General features: G+C 47.2%; 1 protein-coding gene across 1 annotated transcript in view; it reads right to left on the reverse strand.

Annotated features, from left to right (window-relative positions):
* LRP8 (LDL receptor related protein 8) overlaps positions 1-1,934 on the reverse strand; it is a 277,087-nt gene extending 275,153 nt beyond the window's left edge. Inside the window, 3 exon segments of the mRNA XM_065409640.1 lie at positions 607-726; positions 1,675-1,879; positions 1,881-1,934. Of these exon segments, the coding sequence (XP_065265712.1) occupies positions 607-726; positions 1,675-1,879; positions 1,881-1,934 (379 nt within the window).
* Between the last annotated feature and the right edge of the window lie 10,055 nt (positions 1,935-11,989).

The following is an 11,989-nucleotide window of genomic DNA, read 5'->3' on the forward strand; positions in this document are numbered from 1 at the left end:
CTCTGGGCCAGGTTTTGCTGCAGGAAAGCGGCAGGGCAGGACCGGCTACTGTTACCAAAGGGACATGGATTAACACAACTATAACTCGCCCCCAACACACACGCGCGCTGTACTGCTCTCACCTCGGCTAAAAGCTAAATCCGCCCCTTCCTGCAAGAGGGATAAGCCTCCCTCTGAGCAGCTGGCGCTGTGATTCAGGCCGTGGGGAAACGCATGCGGAGAGGAGCGGCAGGGCTGGGAGACGCCTCTCCAGCCTGCACCCGGTGCCGAGGGGTCCCCCCATGTGCCAGCTCCCCAGAGTCTCCGGGCAGGGCTGCTTTCTAGCCCCTCCTCTCCCCCCACACACGCCTCCTTTCCAAACACAGGAACACACAAGCGCCGCCGGGCGCCCCCGTGCAATGAATGGCGCTCCGGCAGCCTGCAAGAGACCGCTCAGGCAGGCGGGCCCGGCAGACCCCAGCTCTCCAGGCGGGCCCGGCAAAGACCCGAGCTTGCCCCAGCTCGCCTCTGCACCACGCGGCGCCCAGCACAGCCGACCCTCCCCCCCCTCCCCGGGCCGCACGCCTGCCCTGCGAACCGGGAGCGCGGCTCGGCTCCGGTACTCACGGCAATCCGCCTCGTCGCTGTTGTCCGAGCAATCGTCATCCTCGTCGCATTTCCAGATGGCGGGGATGCACCGCTCGTTCCGACACTGGAACTGGTCCTCCTCGCACTCCTTTGCGGCGCCTGCGGGGAGCAGAGGCAGAGCCGCGCGGGCTAGAGCGCGATTCCCGTCCGTGCCCACCCCAGCCCAGGGCATGCTTTGCAGGCCGCATCCTCTCGGCTCGGGGATCCAGGCCACACTCCCGTCATGGATTCTAACTCGCTGCACACCCAGTGCTTCCCTAGAGAGGGACACTGCATTGGGGGAGGCATGTGTTTAACAACAAAAGGACAATGCACCTCTCCTTCAAGTAGGTTACAATAATCCCCTTCTCCCTGGCTAAATATAGCCCCCGTTTGAACAGATGCATTGTGCACACATCAAGCATCTGAGTCACCCACTATGGGAAATAACCCGGCATTGTTTTAAAGGCAAAAGGAGGTTGGAGGGAAGGGTAAGCAAATGCCAAAGTAAAAGCACCAACCACTTAGCGGATAGTCGTTGTCAGTGCAAAAAGCAGATCGCATGTTGAGGGAGCATTGTCAGCTTCTCCGTTGGTTGCTTCATCTAAATATTTTCTCCCCCCCCCCATGGAAACTACCCCAAACTGAAGTTGAGAAGGGGACCTGCTCCTTTGCAGAGAGAGAGCGGGGCTCCTGGGTTTGGTTTACGGGTGACCAGACAAATCTTCCCTTAGCTTAACAGATGAATTTCCTGCCGCTACCGGTCGGCTAGCATCTGTGATAGCCTTCCCATTCAAACAAGGTGTCAGCCCTTCCCCCCAGTATATCACTGATCAAAGTTAAGGGAACCCCTGCAAACTGGCTTCCCATTCACTGCACACACTCTGTGCAGCACGGCCAGGAATCCCACACACAGTGCATGCAACCAGTAGTCCAAAGGGAGAGCGAGAGACCCAGGCAAACGCATGGCTTGCACTTGCACTTGCTCGGGTCCTAGTGATGCTGCGTGGTTACCCCCCTACACGCGCGCGCACACAGAGGACATGGACACGGAGATCCCGGACCCACCTTTGCCAGTGTGCAGCTTGAGCAGCAGCAGATGGAAGAGCAGCAGCCGGGTTAGTCCTGGGCGGCACATTGCGCTCTCTCCTTCCGTGTGATAATGCCTCGCGTGCTGATTGCATGCAGCCGGGCTTACTGCCTTCGCTAACGGAGTGTTTACTGGCGGCGGCTGCCCTGCTGCTTCCTCCAGCGTGTGTGCATTGTAACCAGAGTCTGTGACGTTCCTCGCTGGGCGGGCTCTGTCTGTGCACTCCAGACCTGTGCATGCCCAATCGGTGCACTGAGGGAGACCAGGTGCCACGTGGGGATGGGCAATACTGAGAGAAAGAGCTGGGGCAACGCTGCCACACAAGGGACTGTTTCTTCCCCCCATTTTTTCTGAAGCGTGGATGGTTTTGCTTTTCTAGCCTCATCCCATTCCTGGAAAAGCAAACGCATTGTTGAGCTGAGCAGACGTAGGGGGGCAGGGTACCACACCACAGATCATGTTGGACCTACATTTTATATTACTCAGGCTGGCAGAGGGGCAAAGCAAATCTCCATTCCCAATGGCAGCTAAAAATAGTCTGCATTCCATCATTTCTTTAATTGGACTAGGCCTCAGTTTCCTTCCCTGTGACATTAAAAAATGGCATATTAAGCAACCAGCAGATTGCAAAAGAAAATGCTGCAGCAATAAAAACAGATTATTTTCAAACCAACTAATTCTGTTTATTTGAGGGGAACAGAGGTGCAAGGCCAAAGTCTGTTCTCATTTCCACCATACAGCCCCACTGACCCGACTTGCACCAGTGTATCTGAGAGCAGAATTTAGCCCATATTATTTGATTACCTTTGGGATAATAATAAATACAATAACTATCACCTAGCTCAGAGGTAAGATAACAATACGTCTTAGTTCCTGGTATATAAAATAATAAACAAATATGGAGTGATCCCACTAAAGTCAATGGTGTTACACTGATTTTACAGTGGGTATAAATTAAATCAGACTCTTGTCCACAGTATTTTCTGTTTAAAAGCTACACACAAGGGGCCAAATTCTGCCCTAATTTAACAGCATTGCATGCTATAAATCAAAGCCATTGCCCTTCAGAAAACAAACTGTGGGCAACATGCTGATATTTGCCATCTTCTTTCCTATGTTAGAGACCTGAGACAATTTACACAATAAATTAAGTGTAATATTTCTATTAGTTTCTGAAATCTTGTATATAATACACTAAATGCAAATAACACGCTTCTATTATATAGGGCCACATCCTCAGTTGATTGAAATCTGTAGCTATGCTGATTCACATTGAAGATCTGGCCCATGATCTTAATTTTATTAAGTAAATGAAACAAACATGTTGTTTTAATGTCTTTAGGAAAATAGTAAATCAGTCACACACTGGGTGTTTTCTTCATTATTTTAGCTTTCTGGTAAAACATGGATTTCATGACTATCCTACCCACATAACCTTCTGCACTTTATTGTAGTCAAATTATAAAGACAAGAAACTGTAAAACATTCCAGAGGTAGTAATCTCCTTTCTAATGGAGAGGTAATCTGTGTATTCCACATGCCAATACAGCTTGTTCAGCAAATGGAATGAAAACAAGTTTATAAACTCTATGGCATAGGGACCATGTCTACATCTCTGTATAGAGGGCCCCCTGATCATGATTACAGCCTCTGGGCTCTACTGTAATCATAAAATATTTGATTGTGCTAAATTAGCATTGCAGTGCTAGTCACACTACTAGAGTTAACGTCATTTCAGTACTCTTATTGTCAATGACGTTTTTCAGGGAATAGTAACAGTTTTAACAATTCACAACAGAGTTAAAACAGTTAGACATCAAGATCTTAAGTCTTGGACTGATTTTTTTAAACAATTTTGAAGAAATTGCGTCCACGTTAAAATATTAAACTGATATAACAAAGTTGTAAAAGGTTTCCCATTCAGACCTCTTTTTTTTTTTTTATCCTTAAATGAGGACTAATCCTGCACTTCTCACTCAGGCTAAAGTTCCACTGACTTCAAATTGGGTCCATAATTAAAAATGCATTTGCTTCTTTAAACAGAAAATTTGCAAGCTAATAGTCAATGGAGTGACTAATGTGTTTGAATAACATGAAGAGGAAAATAGCTAATTGTTGAATTACTTCAGTGACAGCTTGCAATGTATTAACAATTATTCAACAAATATTTCTTAATTTTTAGAATTCAAATATAGTGCACATTTGTGCTGGTGGGATTGCTGTGACAGATTATAATAAATACCTCATTTGCTTTGAGCTATTATAATCCATCAGGTCAAACCTCTCTTTTAAAAAATGTGTCAAAATACAGATTTACGATAGTTTTACAAATCCTGGTCTCATTCCTCTCTCTCTCTCTCTCTCTCAAAGTAGCGTACACCAGAGGTAACTCCAGTTAAGACAGCGACCTACGCTGGTGAAGAAAGAGCATAAGTGAGAGGAGAAAAAGGCCCAGAAACTGATAGATTTTACTTTCGTTTGGTTTTTTAAAAAAACACAATTTTGCTAAAATGGCTTCCTTTAAAAGAGAAAAAGAAAAATGCTGTCAACAGTTAATCCTCTACTCCAACAGTTAGCTTTGGTATCGCTTGGCCCACGGAATGCCCTGGGCCTCTCCCGGGCAGGCCTCAGCCATAGGGGTTACCTGTGCCATAATGCCATCTTGTGGACACCCAAAGTGTGTTGTGAGCAAGACATGAGAAGTCATTCTTCTGCTCTACTCTGCACTGGTTAGGCCTCAACTGGAGTATTGTGTCCAGTTCTGGGCACCGCATTTGAAGAAAGATGTGGAGAAATTGGAGAGGATCCAGAGAAGAGCAACAAGAATGATTAAAGGTCTAGAGAACATGACCTATGAAGGAAGGCTGAAAGAATTGGGTTTGTTTAGTTTGGAAAAGAGAAGACTGAGAGGGGACATGATAGCAGTCTTCAGGTGTCTAAAAGGGTGTCATAAGGAGGTGGGAGAAAACTTGTTCATCTTAGCCTCTAAGGATAGAACAAGAAGCAATGGGCTTAAACTGCAGCAAGGGAGGTTTAGGTTGGACATTAGGAAAAAGTTCCTAACTGTCAGGGTGGTTAAACACTGGAATAAATTGCCTAGGGAGGTCGTGGAATCTCCATCTCTGGAGATATTTAAGAGTAGGTTAGATAAATGTCTATCAGGGATGGTCTAGACAGTATTTGGTCCTGCCATGAGGGCAGGGGACTGGACTCAATGATCTCTTGAGGTCCCTTCCAGTCCTAGAGTCTATGAATCTATGAATCTCACAGGAAGTGCAAAGGGAAGAGGAACTAGGCTAGAGGGGGATAAGGAACTGACAGTTTGGGGACTAAGTGAGAAACTAAATCCAGTTCCATCCAGTATGTTCCAATAGTTTAATAAAAGCAATTCACTGAAACCTCAGGCTCCCTTCTTCCTTGAGAACACTACACTGCTCACCATATTTTCCTAGATGGCTTCAAATTAACCTTCCCCCACTTCATTTCTCTCACTCTGGAGTCCCTATATCACAGGGGTGGCCAAACTTACTGACCCTCTGAGCTGCATACGACAATCTTCAGAAGTTAAAGAGCCGGGAGGCACTTGCTGTAGCTCGGGGCTTCATCCCCGCGCGAGGCGCCTTATGGGTCTTGGGTCTTCAGCCCCACTCCTGCTGAAGCCCTGAGTCCCGGCAGGTGCACCCCACAGGGCTGAAGCCCCAAGACACACACACACACACTCTCTCTCTCTCTCTCTCTCTCTCTCTCCCCTACTCCACCACCCTGCTGCAAGGCAGAGGACTTCAGCTCCCCCCAGTCTGGTAGGTGGAGAATGGGGGGAGGTGCGTGGAAGGCTCCGCAAACCACGCGTTAACTGTAAAAGAGCCGCATGCAGCTCGCGAGCCACGGTTTGGCCACCCCTGCTATAGCACAACCAACAATCTTTCAGATAAGGAGAAGAACAAGACAGGGCTGCCTTAGATCTTGTGGACACTTCTTGTTATTCAGCTGGAAGAGACTTAAGTCACAAGAAGGTTTTTACCTTCCATCCCCACCTCAAGGTTGCCCACACTGCCTCAGTGGTACTTCCAGATGCTATAGCTTTAGGGCCCAATCCACCTCTCACTGCAGTCAATAGAAACCTTTTCAGTTAATTTTAATGAGAGTTAGACTAGACCCTTATAGGGAGGGGGAGAAATCAGGACTAGATTTCAAATCCAAGTCTTCTGCATGTCTGAGGAGTACTGCCAGTGGGCCAGCCCCCTTTCTGCCATGTTACAGTGTTGAATCAGTGAAAGCTGAAAGAAATGCAAAAAGTAAACCAAGAGCACAGTTAGTGATAAGTACATTGGAATTTTTTAATTTGTTTCACTTTGAACAATCTATGGTGTTGTTAGTAACATAGGTAAATAAAGTTGTTAATTACAACATATGATTTCAGAATTCTTTAGTGCCTCTGTGCTGGTAACATCCAGGTGCTGCAGAACAGCAGATGTAATATGTTAGACCACTGATTGCTCTTATGTTCCTGAAGTGCATAGGTACAAGAAAAGGGATAGAAGAGAAGCATTGATGCTGAATCGTCTTTATATTTGTGTGTAAGTTACACATTCAGGGTGTGTTTCATTCCCTCATCATATGAATTATTCATATAGGCTCCAGTTCTGCAAAGACTTATGTTTATGTATAAATCTCTGCAGGATCAGAGCAATAGGGCCCAATTCTGTGAGGGGCTGAGCTCCCTCAACTCCACTGGCCCCATGAGGAGGCTCTAAGCCATAACTCCTGAAAGATTAGGGCCATAACTTTTTTAAAGTATTAACTATAACACCCAGGAGAAAAGAGTCCCAAAATGAGAATTTAGAACAATATCTGCATGGAATGATTCTTGTAATATTGACAAGGTTTTTACACAAGGTCAGAAAACTTTAAATACAGTCTTGCTTTCAAGATAGGGAGAAGTCATAGACTCAGTTTTAAATGGCATACAGAACCTACATAGCTTAATTCACATTCCCTCAATAAGGAAAGAAACTCTGATAGATGCTTGACAAGATTGCCACTTTTTAAAAAGGAGTGGCTCATTAAAAAGCAAATTTTCAATGTCTGATTCGGAAGACTGTTCTTCCTGCTTCCTCATTTGGTTTATTAGCTTGTCTTTAATAATATTTTTCAAGGTAGCATGTTAGTTCCTTCCCTCCCATCACTGTCAATTGCTAAACCACCAGAAAATGGATGCGGCATTGCACATACCCAAACATTTGCTGTGTCAGAAATGAATAATTCATCTCTCAAATAGGATAAATTAAATTAATTTTTAAAAATCCTTCCAATTTTTTTTTTAAAAAGTGAGTCATTCTATAATAGGAGACACAGAGCCCTATTCTGATTTCACATACTTTGGGCCTGATTCTGTCACACTTCCTTATTTTGATTAGTTCCTTCTCTGCAAATGATACCATTTAAATCAATGGGAGTATCGGTGGAGTATTTCAATGGAGTATTTCAATTCCAATTTATCCCAATGTAAGCAGGATGAGAATCTAGCCCAATGCCGTTCAGAAGAATTATCTACCGCTTTCAGGAGTTAAGAAACACTTGTTTCTTCAGAGCTAAGAAATTCTACTGCAAATATTTCAAAAGAAAAGAGCTGACCCCATTTTCTTCATGTGTAGCATCTACAGATTTGTCTGTGTGTGTGCACACTCTTGGAAATGGTTCCTTTAAACACAGTTTTCAGAAAATCATGTCCTTTCAAATCTCCTGCCTGTTACATCATGTTGCGACCCATGGTGCTTGATGCATCAGCCCCTTTGGCATTTTGTCATAGCACATAATAAGTCAGTAAGTGATGGATGCATCCCAGAGTAACATGTCCTTCCTAAAGACATCGTTTTCAGAAATACTGCATGAAACACCTCACCCCGGCACACAAACAAGTTTCACTTCACAACACCTTTTTATTTTTAGTTTTTTTCTTGCTAAAACCTGTGAGCAAATTTAACATTCTTGAAAGTGAGAGGTTAATTTAAATGGATCAAGCCTGACATAGTGGAAGCAGTTATATGTAGCATTAGCCATCCCAACAACTCTGCCAATACACCCAGCTCCTGGTTTGCCGCAACTCTTTTGTTTCCATCCCGGGTTCCCACACACAGGGCTGGCCTTAGGGAAAATGGGTGAACTTCTATTTTGGCGCCCCAGCCCTCATGGGCGTGTCGACCCCCCATTGCTTCTGGCCCCCATAGGTGCCCCACATTGGCCGTTGCCCCTGAGGGTGCCCCAGGCTCCCCACCCCCTCTTCGCCCCTGACCCCTTCACTGTGCCCTTTGCACCCCCCTGCACGCCTAACTCCTGCACTGTGCCCCCTTTGCTCCAAACTTAGCACCCCCCTCCTGCAGCCCAACCCCTGCCCTTTGCCCCTAACCCCTGCACCCCCCTCCTGCAGCACCCACGTGGGGAAACTGACCTGGATGCACGGAGCAGCTGGCATTGCTGCTCGCTCTCTCCCCCCCCCCGAACGCTACTCTTCCGCACACCCTAGCGGGCTGTGAGGCAGGGACTGAGGAGCGACATCAGGTCTCCCTGCATCCAGGTCACTTTCCCCACCTGGGCTGCATCAGGGGAGGACAGGAGAGCAGCAGCCTAGGTAGGAAAAGTGACCTGGATGCACAGAGCGCTTGGTTTTGCTTCTCACTTCCTTCCCTACAGCCCCCTAGGGGGGCACGGAAGAATGTTGGGGAGGGGAGCAGTATCTGTGTGTCACAGCTCGCTTCCCCGCCTCCCCTACCAGTTCCTCTGCCAGGAGGAAGCAGGGAGAACTCTGGGCGCTTCTCCCCCAGACGGCACTCCACTGCCAGCCTGGAGTGGTTTCTGACTCTACATCAGCAGCGCACACCTCTGCACTGCCACATGGCACCCCTGGGTGTTGCCCGGTGGCCCACCCCTAAGGCCAGTCCTGCCCACACAGCTCTGCCAAGGCACCACACTCCTGATCCATCACATTCATATCATTCTATTCAGTCCTTAACTGCAGTACCTCTGCTATTGTCTACACCGCCTCTCAGTTTTGAGGACCTCAGAATGTCAAGTCTAATCTCAGAATTAGTTTTTTTACATAAGTTTCTAGCCCTTTTTCTTCTGAATTCAACTTGGAAAATATAAGCCAATCACTAGAGTTGAACATTGGTCATTGTTATTATTCCTAAAGATGATTGGTTTTTCACATCCCTCTACAGTTACCCATCCCAGGGCTGGTCTTTGTGAAATAGGTCCCTCAGTTCTTGGGCAGAGGGAAGTACGGGACACCAGGCCAATATGTACCTGTTAAGAACAATGTCAAAGGGTCTTCTGCTGATGGCACTAGGAGGGCCGTCCCTAGCCATTTTGGTGCCCTATGCAGCCCCCCCTGCGGGGGGGTGGCCCCAGGCTTCCATGGGTGTGGGGGCATCCCCAGGCCCCTGCAGAGGGGCAGGAGCAGGCTTGGGGGGCAGGGGAGAAATCACCCCCCAGCACGAGCCGGTGGAGCGGAGCAGGTTGGGGCCGGGTCGCTCCACTTCCTGCCGCCCGGTGAGTGCAGAGCGGGCCCGACCCTGCACTCATGGGGTGGCAGGAAGTGGAGTGACCCGGCCCCAGCCTGCTCCGCTCTGCTCCCCTGGCTCCCAGCCTTGGGGGGCAGGGGCGAACCGCCCCCCAGCACTCACCGGCAGCACGGCTGGGAGCCGGCGGCACGGAGCGGGCTGGGACTGGGTCGCTCCACTTACCGCCACCCGGTGAGTGCAGGGCAGGCCCGACCCCTGCTGCAGTCCCCCGGGACGTAGGTCAGGGGAAGGGGTGGAGTGGGGGCAGAGCAGGGGCGGGAAGAAGTGGGGCGGGGGCTTTGGGGAAGGGGTGGAGTGGGGGCAGAGCAGGGGCGGGAAGAAGTGGGGCGGGGGCTTTGGGGAAGGGGTGGAGTGGGGGCGGAGCAGGGGTGGGAAGAGCAGAGCTGGGGCGGAGGCCATGGGGAAGAGGCGGAGCAGGGGCGGGGGCAGCTTTCCTGGGCAGCTCAGCCCGCCGGGGGATCAGGCTGGCCACTGGAGCAGCACGCAGCTGCGTACTTTGTGTCTGGGTAAGGACGGCACTGGCACTGGGCCTGCTGCTCGCTGCCACCCAGCTGTGCAGACTCCTATGCTAAACAGTCAATGTGGCCTCTGGCCACATCATGGTAGAGTAGCTCAGTAATATTAGTGGAATCCTACTTGAGAGGACCAGGACAGAACTGAGGTCAAAAGAATCCTGCGCTCTAATACCAGCTGTGACCCAGATTCTTCTGTGGAGTTCAGGTCCAGCCCGATTTCCTAATGAAGTCACTGGGAGTTTTTCGATTTGCTTCAGTGACAACTGGATTGATTCCTTAGTCAAGACATTTAACCTTTCTGCATTAGTTTCCCCATCTGGAAAATGGGAATAAAACCCTATTAGGCATACTGTACAAGTATTTATTATAATTAATTACAGTTCTGCTGTCAGTTACACTGGAGTATACCAAAGTAACTCCATTCATTCAACAATGCATTTATTCTGGATTTACAAATATTGGGTAAAATTCTGCTCTCAGTATAAAGAGCTGAAATTCAACACAATGCACATAACACCCTCTAAAGCCCTGTTGTCTGGAAAAAAAATTTTTTTTTAAATGTTGGCAACTGTTCCTAGACCCAACCACAAGCAGCTGGGCTCCACTTCTGCAGAAAGATGCTGTATGGCACCCAGCATCTCTCCCTGCCCCACATTTGTCTTTCTATGGAAATATCAATAGAACTTGGGAGGAGGTAAAAAAAATATCACTCCTCTAACCCTCCCCCAAATCTTCAGGTCAGCCTTGTGCATAGTGGTGACCAGGAGTCTATTACTTTGTGGGGTGTGGAATTGTTTCATAGGCCCACCCAAAAATGCTAAAGCCTCTCAGGCATAAACTGGCATTTGTGCACTGGGAATACATGGAGAGTAACATGCTAATCCAGAACTTCAGAGGTAAAATGTTAACACAGTGAGTCATTCTGCCATCTCACACAGATAGGCCCGTCTACACTGGTACTTTACAGCGCTGCAACTTTCTCACTCAGGGGTGTGAAAAAACACCCCCTTGAGCGCTGCAAGTTTCAGCGCTGTAAAGTAGCAGTGTAGACAGCGCACCAGCGCTGGGAGCTACTCCCCTCATGGGGGTGGTTTTCTTACATTCTCCCAGCACTGGTGCTGCAACGCGGCAACGGCAACGCTTTAACGTTGCTAATGAAGACATACCCATAGAAACACAGCTCCTTAACCAATTTGTACATTTTCTCAAATATACCCCCAAAACAGATAAAGTGAAGATAAAATGGTCCAAATTAAAAGGGCAGGTGAGCAAATACTAGTGCTACTGAGGACTGATAATCAGTCTATTGGGCTAGATTGTAATCTCATTTACTGTGGTGTAAATCTAGAGTAGTTCTATTTAAATCATTGGAGTTACTCCAGATTTAAACCAGGATAACTGAGATCACAATTTGGCCATATGTCATAGAAGTCAGGGGAGGGAGAAGAAGGAGCTTGGGTTTTGGTTTCTGGTGGTATCTGTTTTTTGTTTTGGCTGTTGGGTTTTAAATTGGCTTTAAAAATCTCTTCTTTTGAAGAATTCTAGTGAATTCTGCACTAATTTATGCACACTCTGAAGTCAGTACAGAATTCATCCCCTTTCTTTATCTTGCCATGTAACAATAGAGAAACATAACAAGAGTTTAAGCCTTTTGTTAATCATTTGACAATCAGGGACTGTAAATTCTCTTCTGGGTCTCATTCTTTCATTTATTCTGCTACTCTAAGAGTCCTGAAAGGATGATGAGAACTGGACCAATTTTGACATAGTGCCTTAGTCAGATATAACTGGCATGGCTATGCCATTTCACTTAGCCACCCACACCATTTTTGATTCCCAGCCATCAAAGCTCACTCAAAATTGCATTTTATTTACTGTCAGTTTTCCCACTGTGACCAACAGCACCCCATATTCACACCCTACACACCACTGTAATAATCTTTGTACAAAATATGCCTGGTAAGGTATCATTTGAAAACTAATAACTTGCTCATCAATAATATCACGGTGAAATGTATGTAACAACATTATATGTAAAGTTATGAACACCGCCTATATGATGTTATTAGCACATGTTAAAAACCACACAGCCCTGCCTAGGCAAAAGTTGTTGAACAGGTCTATCCTAAACAAAGGAATGGGTGTTTACCTCAATTTACATATAAGTAGTAAACAGGGGCCTCCACACAGCAGGGAGA

The sequence above is a fragment of the Emys orbicularis genome, chromosome 8 (genome assembly GCF_028017835.1).
Source record: "Emys orbicularis isolate rEmyOrb1 chromosome 8, rEmyOrb1.hap1, whole genome shotgun sequence".
Lineage (NCBI taxonomy): Eukaryota > Metazoa > Chordata > Testudines > Emydidae > Emys > Emys orbicularis.